The sequence below is a fragment of the Choloepus didactylus genome, chromosome 8 (assembly GCF_015220235.1).
Source record: "Choloepus didactylus isolate mChoDid1 chromosome 8, mChoDid1.pri, whole genome shotgun sequence".
Classification (NCBI taxonomy): domain Eukaryota; kingdom Metazoa; phylum Chordata; class Mammalia; order Pilosa; family Megalonychidae; genus Choloepus; species Choloepus didactylus.
The window spans coordinates 127,593,380-127,607,472 of record NC_051314.1 but is presented as its reverse complement, the minus strand read 5'-3'; the positions used below and the strand labels follow the sequence as shown (position 1 = coordinate 127,607,472).

Below are 14,093 nucleotides of genomic sequence, written 5' to 3'. Positions count from 1 at the left end.
GGGGCACCAGATCCAGACTTGAGGGTCAGGGAAGGCTTGCCAGAGGAAGTGACATCTAAGGTCAGATCTTAAAAATGATTAACAGTAAATCAGATGAAGGGAATTGGAGAAGAGTATTCCATGCCAAGGAACAGAATGTGCCGGGTCCCAGAGGTGAGAGGTCACATAGAGTGCCATATCAGGTTGAACCAGGGTTTTGCACCAGTGGCAGTGTTGACATTTTCGGCCATATACTTCTTTGTTGTGCGGAGCTCTTGTAGGATGTCTGGCAGCATCCGGGTCTACCCACGAGATGCTAGTAGCAACCGCCATCCCCATCTTCTCCCCCCAACCCCCCACCCCGATTGGGTCAGCTAAAAATGTCTCCGGACACTGCCTGTTGTCCCCTGGGGGGCAAAATCACCCCCGATTGGGAACCACTAAGTTAACCAGATAGAATTAACATTTTTTGAAAGTCAACATGTAGAATATTGACAATTTTGTGATGGCTTAATGACAGAGTTGGGAGGAGTGGTAATAGATGAGACTGGAGAGGAGGTGGACGGGAAAATCAGAAAGGCCTTGGCAGCCATCTGAAAGCAAGCATGTTCTGACTAGAGAAAGTATTTAGGTGAGCCTGCTAATGTGAAGATTATTTGGACTCTTGACAAATGGATTCTTTAAGAAGTTTTCTAAAAATAGATGTTGCCACTATTTTAGTTTTATCATATTTTTTTTTTCTGTGTGATTGGAGTGACCTGCTTCTCCCTCTTTCCCTCCCTCCTTCCAACCCCCCCCACCAACTGCCTTCTCTGTCTCTGTCTCTCTTTCCCTCCCTTTCTTTTTGTCTTTCAAAAATTACTTAAACATGTGTTATGATTTCTTATAGGTTGCAGATGTATCCAAGGGAATTGTTAACGCAATTAAGGATCCAGATGCCAGAGGAAAAGCTTTTGCCTTTGTTGGGTAAGTGCTAGGTTTGACTGTAAAATTGTGCTACCTGTTAAAATGAATCACAATAGTTTACAACAACAGTAATTTCTAAATAAGTCACTAACAGGTTTATTTGTTGTATTTTCACAATATATTTATTTCACTGTATTTATTCCAAAAAAACTCCCCTAGCCCTGAAGCCAGTGTGTCTCAAAGAGCTTCCCCAAAGCCCCAAGTATCAGAATCTCCCAGATGCTTATATTAAATCAGGATTTGAGGAATCTAGGAATCTGCATTAATAAATGATTCTTCTGTCACTATAGTCTGAGAACCACTGCCCTTGATTATTACATACTTAGTCCAGTGATCATCAAGGGTGATTTTGTATGACAGTGATGTTTTTGATTATAAGAAAGGTTATTGCTATGAATTCTAAAAACAAACAAAACTCTTTTAGGGAGTGAATACAGTTGCAAAATAAAATTAAGTTTGATAGCATATTGCCAAATTGGGATTACCAAATTCACCTAATGATTGGTTTAGAACCCTCTCACTCTGTGAAGCAAACTAATAACACCTGAACCCCTATGATGGGTGGGGATCTGATTTGACAATTAAATGATAGATAGCCTTGAAGACATAATGCTGAGTGAAATAAGCGAGGCACAAAAAGAGAAATATTCATGCTTCCACTAAGGTGAACATTGCTGGGGGAGAATGCAGGGGTATTGGGCTTCCCCACCTCAATAGCCTAATTCTTAAAAAATGCTCTAAAGAAAATGACACCTTTCTCTCTAAGCCAGGAGACAAAGTATTTCCAGGATTCTGAATTCATACATTGTTCAGTTATATTTCATTGTCATTAATTTAGTTCAGTAAATTTTTTTCAGTGTAAAAACTCTGTTGTTTTACCATGTTAATTAACTGTTGCAAGATGCATGTCTCTCTTTGAATTCCCAACTTAGAATATTAGCAAGTAATCAGTTATATATTTGAGAAAAATTAATCACAAAAAATGTGTTCAGCACAATGTTCCATAAAACACTAGACTCAAAAGATGTCACGGTTGTTTCGGTTTGCTAAGCTGTCGAAATGCAATATACCAGAAATGGGTTGGCTTTTACAACAGGGATTTATTAGTTTACAAATTTACGGTTCTGAGGCCGTGAAAATGTCCAAATTAAGGCATCAACAGGATAATACCTTCTCTGAAGAAAGGCCACTGGCATCTGGGGTTCCTCTTTCAGATAGCAATGCACATAGCCAGCGTCTGCTTGTCCTCTCCTAGGTTTTGTTGCTTTCTGCTCCTGGCTTCCATGACTTGCTCAGATCCTCTGGTGTCTTACCTCTAAGTTTCTCTAGGTGTTTCTTTCTCTCCCTGAGCTCTCTGGCTTTTTTCTGTCTTTATCCTCTCATGAAGGACTCTAGTAGAGGATTTAGACCCACCTTGAACTAGATGGATCACATCTCAATTGAAACAATGTAATCAAAAGCTCCCATCTCCATCAGGTTCACACCCACAGGAATGGATTAAAAGAACATGTCCTTTTCTGTGGTACATAACAGTTTCAACCAGCACAAGGGTCTAGTTAAGAGGTACTTAAACAAGGATTCTAAGGAAACAGATGAGCAGAAATTGCCTTATGACCTTTGCTTGCTTACTACTTGGTAGAAATGACGCTGGGATAAGTTGGTCATTTTCCTCTATGCTTTTGCCCAGCCACTACAATTTCTTTGTTATTTTTATTTGTGTGGCACAGTACCGGGAAGTAATGCTAGAGATGGTAGTGTGGACATTCTTCCTTATGAGATTGCAGATGTTTTTCTATACTCTCCTTTCTGTCTCTGTAGCCCCAGGGAAAAGCTTTGCTTTTGAGGCCAAGGCAGGGGCAGAAGATTTTTATTTTCCTCCTTTTTTTTTTTTTTAAAGTTATTATATGATGTTGCTCCAGTCTGCCAGTCACTCATCTGTTCATTCATTTATTAAATACCTGGATCATTGACCTAAATGTAAAATGCAAAACTATAAAACTTCCAGAAGATAACAGAGGAGAAAATCTAGGGGACCTTGGGTTTGGCAGTGACTTCCTAGATACAACCCCAAAAGCACAATCCATGAAAGAAAAAAATCAGTAAGCTGGATGGACTTCATTAAAATTTAAAATCTCTGCTCTGTAAAGGACATTGTTAAGAGAATGAAAACATAAGCCGCAAACTGGGAGAAAATACTTGCAAAACACATATGGCAAAGGAATTGTATCCAAAATAGATAAAGAACTCTTAAAACTCAATAGTAAGAAAACAAACAATGCAATTAAAAAATGAGCAAAACAGTTGAACAGACATCTCACCAAAGGAGACAAACAGATGGCAAGTTGCAAGCATATATCATTGGGAATTGCAAATTAAAAGAACAGTGAGATACACACCTAGTAAAATGGCTAAGATCCAAAACACCACCACCACCAAATGCTGGTAAGGATGTGGAGCAACAGGAATACTCATTCCTGTTGCTAGGAATGCTAAATGGTACAGTCACTTTGGAAGACAGTTTGGCAGTTTCTTATAAAGCTAAACATAGGCTTACTGTATGATCCAGAAATTGTTTGTAGGTATTTACCCAACAGAGTTGAAAATTTATGTCCACACAGAAACCTGTACACAAATGTTTACAGCAGCTTCATTCAAAATCACCAAAAATTGGAAGCAACCAAGATGCTCTTCCATGGGTGAATGGATAAACAAACTGTGACATAGCCATACAATGGAATATTATTTAGCAGTTGTTTTAATTTCCTTGGCTGCTCAAGCAAATACCCTGTAATGGGTTGGCTTAAACAACGAGAATTTATTAGCTCACAGTTTTAAGTCTAGAAGAATCCAAATCAAGGGGTCATCAAGGTAATGCTTTCTTCCTGAAGACTGGTGTTCTCGAGCTGGCTGCCAGTGATCCTTGATCCTTGGTCCTGGGTTCCTCTGCCCCAATGCACATGGCAGCCTCTCTTGGCTTCTCCTTTCTCTTCTGGGTTCTGTTGATGTTCAACTTCTTGCTGCTCCCTCTGGCTTTCTCTCTCTCTGTCTGAATTTCTTTCTGCTCATAAAGGACTCCAGTAATAGGATTAAGACCCATGTTGATTGGGTTGGGCCACCCCTTAACCAAAGTAACTTCATTAAAAGGTCCTACTTACAGTGGGTTCACAGCCATAAGAATGGATTAAATTTAAGAACATTTTTCTTCCAGGATTTATAGCTCCAAACTACCATAGCAATGGAAAAAAATAGCTATCAAGCCATGAAAAATCATGGAGGAACCTTAAATACATATTGCTTTGTGGAAGAAGCCAGTCTGAAAAAAGCTACATACTGTATGTTTTAGTTTCCTAGGCTGCTCAAAGCAGATGCCATGAAATGTGTTGGCTTTAAAATGGGAATTTATTAGCTTACAGGTTTACAGTTTTGAGATTGAGAAAAATGTCCAAATCAAGGCATCATCATGGCGATGCTTTCTTCTCAAAGACTGGGTGTCTGCTATCCTCGGCTCCTCTGCCACTTGGCAAGGCACATGGCAGCATCTGTTGGTCTCTCCCTTCTCCTCTGGGTTTCATTTATTTCAGCTTCTTGCTTCCATGGCTTTCTCTCTCCTTGTGTAAATTACATTCTCTTATTAAGGATTCCAGTAAGAGGATTAAGACCCACCCTGGGCTTCCCCTTGACTGAAGTAACCTCATCAAAGGTCCTACTTACAGTAGGTTTACATGCACAGGAATGAATTAGCTTTAAGAACATGATTTTCTGGGGTACATGAAGTTCCAAACCACCACACTGTATGATTCCAATTATATGACGTTGTGGGAAATGCAGAACTGTAGACAGTAAAAAGATCAGTAGTTATCATGGGTTGGAAGTAGGTGTGGGGAAAGGATGAAGAGGTGGAGCAAAGCACATTTTTAGGGCAGTGAAGCTATATATGGTATGATGTGTAATAATGGATACATGACATTACACATGTCAAAATCCATAGGACTATATACACAAAGAGTGAAACCTAATGTAAACTGTGGCCTTAAGTCACTAGTAACATATCAATTTTAATTCATCAATTGTAACAAATATGCATTAATTGAGATGTTAGTAGCAGAGGAAACTATGTGTAGGGGGAAAGAGGGTAAAAAAACCTCTGTAATTTCTGGGCAGTTTTTCTGTGAACCTAAAACTGCTCTAAAAGCAGTTTGTTGCTCTCAGTCAGATCGGGGACAGAGACGCTTCTGGAATAACCACCACGATGGCTGCCCAAGGAGAACCCCAAGTTCAGTTTAAACTTGTATTGGTTGGTGATGGTGGTACTGGAAAAACTACATTTGTGAAACATCATTTGACTGGTGAATTTGAGAAGAAGTATGTAGCCGCCTTGGGCATGGAGGTCCATACCCTTGTGTTCCATACCAACAGAGGGCCTATTAAATTCAACGTGTGGGGCACGGCTAGTCAGGAGAAATTCGGTGACCTGAGAGATGGCTATTACATCCAAGCCCAGTGTGCCATTATAATGTTTGATGTAACATCAAGAGTTACTTACAAGAATGTGCCTAACTGGCATAGAGATGTGGTACGAGTGTGTGAAAACATCCCCATCATGTTGTGTGGCAACAAAGTGGATATTAAGGACAGGAAAGTTAAGGCAAAATCCATCATGTTCCACCAAAAGAAGAATCTTCAGTACTATGACATTTCTGCCAAAAGTAACTACAACTTTGAAGAGCCCTTCCTTTGGCTGCTGGAAAACTTATTGGAGACCCTAACTTGGAGTTTGTGGCCATGCCCGCTCTTGCCCCACCAGAGGTTTCATGGGCCCAGCTTTGGCAGCACAGTGTGAACATGACTTAGAGGTTGCTCAGACAACTGCTCTGCCAGATGAGGATGACAACCTGTGAGAAAGTGAAGGTGGAGCCCAGCGTCAGAAGTCTAGTTTTATAGGCAACTGTGCTGTGATGTCAGTGGTGCAGCATGTTTGCTACTTTATTATATAGCTAAGCAGAACATGTGCTTAATCATTGGGATGCTGAAGGAGATGAATGGGCTTCGGAGTGAATGTGGCAGTTTAAAAAAAAAAAAAACCATCATTTTTTGGGCCTGCGTATTTAGCTGTTTTGGAACACAGTTGTTTCCTTTTTGAGTTTCAAATATAAGACTGCTACAGTCACATCACAATATTCAGTGGTGAAGTCTTGTTTATTACTGTCATACCCATTCCCTTTTTGTTTAGACTCAGAATAAAGTTGTATTTCAAATATCTTAAAAAAAAAAAAAAGTTTGTTATTAAAGAAGAAGAAAAATCCACAAAACAAGTACCTATTGATCCACAAAACTAATAAACAAGTTCAGCAAGGTCATAAGATACAAGATCAATATATAAAAATTAGTTTCTTAATACTATCAATTAACAGTCTGAAAATGAAATTGTGAAAATATTCTTCATGATAGCATCAGAAAGAATAAAATACTTAGGAATAATTTTAACAAAAGGAGTATAAGACCTGTACCCGGCAAATCACTCAACATTGCACAGGGAAATTAAAGACCTATAAATGGAATGGCATCCCATGTTCATGGATTGGAAGAATCAATACTGTTAAGATGGTACCTCTCCCCAAGTTATCTATAGATTCAGTGCAATCAGATCAAAATTCCAATAGGCTTTTTTTTTTGCAGAAATTTACAAATTGATTCTTAACTTATATGGAAATACAAAAGACTCAGAAAACCAAAATCATTTTGAAAAAGAATAAAGTTGGAAGATTTAAGCGTCCCAATTACAAAACTTACTTTAAAGCTACAATTATCAAGACAGAATGGTATTGGCATAAGAATAGGCATATAGATGAATTAAACAATATTGAGAATCTAGATATAAACTCTTATGTTCACAGTCATTTATTTTTGACATAGGTGCCAAGGTAATTCCAAAGGAGAAGGGATAATGTTTTCAACAAATAGTTCTGGGACAAGTGCATGCAAAAAAGATGAACTTAGACTCTCACCTCACACCACACTCAAAAATATTGACTCAGAGTAGATCAGAGCCCAAATGTAAGAGTTAAAACTAGAAGAAAAATAGAAAATCTTCTAGGCCCTGGGTTAGTCAGCGATGTTTTAGCTATGACATACAAAACTCAGTCCATAAAATTAAAAATTGATAAATTGGGTGTCATCAAAATTAAAAATTTTTGTGCTTTAAAAGATAACATTAAGAAAATGAAAAGACAGACCACAGACTGGGAGAAAATATTTGCAAGTCACATAACTTATGAAAGTTATGTCATAAGCTCCATTCTGCCTTAATGGAGTGTATAGACTAGTGCCAAGATACTTGTATCTAGAATATACAAAGAACATTATACATTCATAAGAAAACAAACAACCCAATTTAAAAATGGGCAAGAAATTTGAATAGACATTTCACCAAAGATATACTAGTGGCAAATGAGAAGATGTTTAACATCATTAGTCATTAGGGAATTGCAAATCAAAACCACTATGAGATTACACTTCACAGACAAAACAGTACCAAATGTTGGTGAGGATGTGGAGAAACAAGAATTGTCATACATTGCTGGTTGGTATTGTAAAATTGTACAGCCACTTTAGAGAACAGTTTGGTACTTTTTTAAAAAGTTAAACATAAATTTACCATGAAAATACCACTACAAGGTATTTACCTAAGAGAAATGAAAATGTATGTTCACACAGGACTTGCATACGAATGTTCATAACAGCATTATCATAATAGCCAAAACTTGGAAATAACCCAAATGTCCATCATCTGATAAAAAGATAAAATGTGTTATATCCACACAATTGAAAACTATTTGGCAATTTAAAAAAATGAAATCCTGACACATTACGACATAGACAAGCCTCAAAAACATTGTGTAAGTGAAAGAAGTCAGACACAAAAGACAACATACTGTATGATTCTACTTATATGAAATGTCCATAAAAGGCAAATGGAACAGAAAGTAGATTTGTTGTTGCCTGAGACTGGGGTTGGGAACAGGATTAACTGTAAATAGGCTTGAGGATCTCACTGGGGTAATAAAAAATGTTCTAAAATGGGATTGTGGTGATGATTGCACAACTCAGTACATTTACTAAAAATCACTGAATTACATACTTACATGGGTGAATTTAATGGTCCCTAAATTATATTACAGTAATGAATGGGATGGGCAAAATTTCTGCCTTAATGGAGCTTATAGACTAGTGCCAAGATACACAAGTAGCAATCAAGCAAAATAATATAAAATAAACAACTGAAAAGGAAAGTACAGTGAATTAGCAAGAAAACCAGGATACTGGGGTGTTGCAAAGAGGGAAGTGACTGTTAAGAAAGAGCCTCCAAGGATTTGTGGTGACCTTAACGAGCAGTTTCACTGGAGTAATGGGGACAAGGAGCAGATTGGATTGGGCAGGAGAGGAAGTAGAGACAACAGGTAGGCAACTCTTAAGAGAAGTTTTGCTGTAAAAAGGAGCAAAGGAAAAAGACAAAACGTGGTAGCTGAAGATGAATGTGGGTCAAGGGAGGTCCCACCCTAGAGCAGGGAGACACTAGAGTATGTTTGTAGATCGATAAGAATGATCCAGGAGAGAGGCAGCAGTTGATTCAAGAGAGAAGGAAATAAATAAAGATGCATAGTCCTTCAGTAAGTGAGAGGTATTGGTTACAGAGTGCAAGCAATGGTATTCACCTCTGTAGGAGGCAAAACATTTCTTCAGTTTTAACAGGGAAAAGAAGTCAAAAATAGATGCAGATGCAGTTAGGATTAGATATTTGAAAGTATCTTTTCTCAGTTAAGTGCCAGGAGATCATCAGCTAAAGGGCAGGATGGGGTGGGTCAGAAGGGTTATGGAAAATTTGAGAACAGAGAAGAAGATATGAAGTGTTCCCTGAAAGAACAAGAAAGACCACTTCCTAGGAGAGTGTAGTAGGATTGCCAAGCAGAATTGAGTGTCAATTTAAAGTTAGTGAACAAAAATAGAAGGTAGAGTCAGCCCAGTTGTATTTCTCTACAAGTTTGTCTTGCTAGAGGTTCAGGCACAGAGAACTTTACTTGGGTAAATCAGAGTAGGGGTTTTTGTTGGGCAAGTATAGTGGGAGAGCGGGGTGGGGAACAAGGTTTTCCTAAGGATATTTGCAAAGGAATGGTTATAATCCTGAACTGTGAAATCTAAGAGGAAGGTCACAGGCTTCATTGTGCTTTCTCTGTAAGCAAAGGCACTTAAACCAGTGTTCTTCAAGTCATAGTTGATGAAACACAAAGTGCTTTGGAACAGCCGAAGAGCAAGGGTATTATATATAATTAGTTTACCCACAATGTCAGTATTGCTTGTCATTACAAAGATAAGTTTGCATAGCGTGTTTGTATATGCCTTATAGTGATCCTTACAAATCATTCTGGAATTTGAAGGCAGCTGTGTAAGGCTTTGTCTGATATTTTCCTTAGCTGACATCTTCTTGTGTTTCTTTTGGTGAGATGTCAAGATAAGGAAGTTTTTCTGAATTACATTCATTTACTTATGAATTATCACAGGCTTTCCGAAGCAAAAGGGATTAGAAAGATGGATGAAGAGATATTAAAATGTATGATAATGCTTTGATAATTATTAAATTAAAGCTAGGTTCTACCAGTACAAAACTATTTAGATCAGTGGAACAGAATAGAAAGTTTACAAACAGACCTAAATATTTGTAAAAATATAGTGTGGGATAAAGGGTGTTGAAGCAATTGGCTAACTACTTGGGGAAGATATAATTACATCTTTTTCTTATATACAGCTTATTTTGTGGTTAAACACACACACACAAATGCACTTAAAAGGATTAGACAAAAATATGTGGCAGTTTGTAGCACTAGCGACTGTAGAGAGCTCTTCTAAATATGAAACCAAACTTTAAAGATAGTTTTGATTAAATAAAATGCTTAAATTTTATATTCGCAAAATGCTATAAGCAACATTAAAAGGCAAACTATGAACAATAAAAGATATTTTCAACTATATCATTAAAGTATGAAGAATTCTTATGAATCATTGTTGGAGACAGGGACCCCAGGAGGAGGAAAGAAAAAAAATAAGTATAAATGGCCAAGAATATATGAAGGAAAAAGTAAACTCTAGTATTAAAGAAATGCTAATTAAAACATTGTGGTCCCTTTTTTTATATAAGCAGAGTAGCAAACTTTTGTTTATTTTTATGATTAAACTCATTTTTAGTTAGGGGGCATTCCTACCAGCATTTTGTGTTAAGTTCTTATAGCCTTTTTGGAAGATAGTTTGTAAGTATTCAACAAAAGCCTTATAATTTCAAAATATACGTCTACCCAGTTCCATTTCTAGAAATGTGTCCTAAATATGTGATCATGGATAAGTACAAATATTTACAACAAGAATGTTTATTAAGGATTCTTTTATAAAAGAAAAAACTTTTTAAAAGCTTAAATATCCCCAAACTGGAAATTGGTAAAATAATGTATGATTATATACAGTAGAATATGTGCAGCCATTAAACATGCCATAGAGTAACATAAACTGAGAAAGTTATTATAGAATGTATGGTGTAATCTTACATTTACAAAACAAAAATATTTGTATATGTACAGGGATGGGAAGGATCTATATTAAATATATTAACTTTATCATTGGCTAATGGGATTATGGATGATTTTCCTTTTTGTTAATTTCTATTTACTATAGGGCATGTGTTTTCAAGAAAAAGAATGGTATTTTGTCTGATGAGAAAATTTGTGAGGAGCAAATGACATGAGGAATTATGTCTTTTCTGTTTTGCAGGCCAAATCGGTATCTCCTCTTTGACCTGGTGCAGTACATCTTTGCTATGGCTCACAGGCCCTTCCTCCCATACCCTTTGCCACATTTTGCCTATCAGTAAGTAAAGTGCTGCTTTTGTGCGCCTTCTAGAAAAGAGGTAATGCGATAGACTTGTTCCTAATGCCTTCCCATGAGTTATAGGGGATATGTCAGTTATGGGAAGGCCAGTCTCGACTCCCTAACTAGGAGGAGCTTCTGGCATTATCAAGTGAGCCTGTGGAAGAACCAGAGGAATCTAAGCAAGGGAAGTATCCTAGTGTCAATGAGAAAAACAGTGTGCGTTTGCGATTTAATCAGTCACATGCATTGGGAAGTTAAATCCGCAGTTCTTCAGATTCTCCAATTAAAAACCACTGGATTTTAATTTGGGAGAAGGGTCTTGCTTGACAGCTTATATAAGGGAGCAATCAGGTTTCTCTGTTTCTTACCACTCACCTGGAAGGGAGAAAAGGACCCTTCTTTTTAAAATCAGTCTGATCATGTAGTTGGGAAAAGGAGCCAGACTGATTCAGACTTGCCCTTGTGGGGTGCCTTGTTTTCTTTACCTGCTTCTTGGTTCAGTTCTTCTCTTGACGGGTTCAGAATCTTGGAATTATCGGGTCATACATGAGTGGTCTGATAAAAGACTTTCATATCATCTTAGCCAGAGATTGATTTATAAACCAACATGGCCATTGATTCAATCATTCTTTCAGCAAATATTTATTGAATGCCTTTGGTGTCTTAGGTAATGTAGTAGGCACTCAAGATTTTATAGTAAACCCTCAAAAGCTTATAGTCTAATGGGAGTATTGGAAAAAGACTGTTAGAGTACAGTGTGATGATAGTATTTATTGAAAGTGTACTATTTTTTATGCTATTTACTTTGTCTCATTTAATCCTGATGGTGACACTATAAAGTAGGTACTCTGATACAACTTTCAAAAGATCAGAAAAATGAGACTTGGTGGAGTTAGTCACTTCTTCAAGGTCACATAGCAACTTAGTGATCAAGTCAAGATTTATATCAAGGTGTTTTTCACCCCAAACCTTGCTCTCTCAACTGCTGAACTTCCTCCTTAATAAATGCTACAGTGGGGTTAGGCCCAGGATGCCTTGGGGGACTACTGGCCGGGTATTCAGCTCAGTCTTGGGGATTCAGGGAAGACAAAGCCAAGATCTGAACCAAGAATTAACAAGCTGAAGGAGATGGAGGCAGAAGCAGCATTCCAGAAAAAGAGAATAGCGAGTGCATAAATTCCATATGTTAGAACTGAAGGTAGTTGAGTATGGCTGGCATGGAAAGAAAATACTGTGAAAAAGAGCTGGTGCAGGGAAGGTTGCAAAGGTCAAATTCTAAAGGGTCCCATGAGTTATGTTAGAGAGTTTGGGTTTTGTTGCAAGAATAGTGGGGGGCCTTTGATGGATTTTGAAGCAGAGCAGTAACTTCCTCAGAATTACTCTTTGGATAGATCATTTTTACAGTAATGTGGGGAAATGGATTGGATCTAAGGAGACCAGTTGGGACAATGTTTAGTAACCCAAGCAAGAGAGGAAAGCAGCCCTAAACTAAGGTGGTAGTACCAGGGGTGGAGAAGAGTGGATTTGGGGGTAGATATTTAGGTGGTGAGTTCAGGACTTTGCCATTGATAGGATGTGAGGGGTGAGAGAGCAGAATCGAGGATGAAACCCACGTTTCTGCTGAAGGTACATTGTATTAAGCTAGGGTAAGAATAATTAGCATTTACGGAGCATTTGCTTGGTGACAACACTTCTGTAGGCTCTTTGCCTTTATTGTCCTATTTATTCCCCATGCTCTTAATTGCCATACTCTATAAAAAGACTCAAGATACACAAACAGAAAGCCCGCTTTGGGGAGAACTGTTGGGTTATATTTTGAGGGTGTTGGGTTTAGTGTACCGATGGCTTGTTGGAGATATCTAGCGGGCTGCTGTATTGGTCTGAAGCTCAGGGAGGGAAGTCTGGGCAGGAGATAATGATTTGGGCAGCATCAACACACAGATGGTCGTGGGCATGGATGTGTATGGGTGTGGAAAGTAGACAGCGTGAATACAAGAGGAAGGCTGGGAAAGAATTCTGAGGAATACTTCCACCTAAGGGACCAGCACAGTAAGGAACTTATCAAAGAGGATAGAAAAGAGTGATCAGACATTTAAGTGGAAAATGAAGAGGGTTTGAAAGCCTAGATACCAAAGGGAAGGGAGTGTTTTACGGAGGGAATGGCTGTTTTAAGAAGGAGTGTGTTGCTCTTTTGTTCACAGCTCTATCTCCAGCATCTAGAAGAGTGTCTGGTACACAGTAGGTTCTATTAATATTTGTGGCATGAAATGAAGGAAATGCTGCAGAAAAGTCAAAGAAGAGAAAGGACCAAAGAGTACCCACTGGAATAGGAATGAGGTCATTTGTGATGCGGTTTCAGTGCAGTGGAGGGAGTGTAAGCCGGATCGCAGTGAGGGCTTTCATGGTTGTACATAACTGAGAGTTACAGATTGAGTTGCCATTTGTATGCTTATCACTCACTGAGGGCCCTAAAGTAGAGTCCAAAGAGTTGTGTTAACGTAGAACGTAGCACAGAGAGTGGGAGGTTTGTAAGGGGTCTTCCTATTAAGTTATGTTAGCCTAATAAATTGCCTTTTTCTGCTATTGGGACAGGTTGTCTAGAATCTGAAGCTTTAATATGTTGCTGGAGAAATTATGGACAGTTGTCGGCTTCCTTTTTCATTTATTTGTACAACCCATTGGAATAGTGAATTTTGAGCTTTTAGAAAGCTGTTGCAACACTTTGCTCACTGAATTCTTACAAAAAGGCCTGCTGGGTAAATCAGATAAAAGAGCTAGTCTAGTTGTGGTGATGGAAGATATTCAGAACATATATTCTTATTCCCTTGCCCCCCTCAGTCTTCTGTGAATGCCCCAAGGACTTCCTAGGGTTCCTCAGACAATAATTTAAAACCCACTGCCCTGAGGTTACTTAAGACAGTAACTCAGGGAAACCCTCAGTTTCCATTAGCAGTGAAGAGATGGCATGAATCAAGATAGGTAGCCCCTCTTGCCCTGAGTTGTACATTCTCTTCCTGATTTGAGTCATAGATTTTAGCTGTCTCCTTACTTTCGAATGTTTGCTGTCTAGGGGTCCCTGCTTTCTTAGGAATTACATTTTGTATTTTGTACCCACTCAGTTTACCCTACATTCTTCACAGAAGCATATTTTGATGTCTTGAGGCTTGAATTAAGAGTGTAATCTCAGACACATTGAGTATTGGATCTTCTTTATTTTGTTGTTAGTAGTAGTTGTG

The 14,093-nt window shown here is 38.2% G+C and overlaps 1 protein-coding gene and 1 pseudogene across 1 annotated transcript in view; both read left to right on the top strand.

The window, feature by feature from the left end:
* The window catches only part of NDUFA9 (NADH:ubiquinone oxidoreductase subunit A9), a 34,156-nt gene that overhangs the window by 17,024 nt on the left and 3,039 nt on the right, over positions 1-14,093 (top strand). Inside the window, exons 8-9 of the mRNA XM_037847700.1 lie at positions 869-945; positions 10,759-10,854. Of these exons, the coding sequence (XP_037703628.1) occupies positions 869-945; positions 10,759-10,854 (173 nt within the window). The remainder of the gene's footprint in view (positions 1-868; positions 946-10,758; positions 10,855-14,093) is intronic.
* LOC119543068 lies at positions 5,170-6,169 on the top strand (annotated as a pseudogene).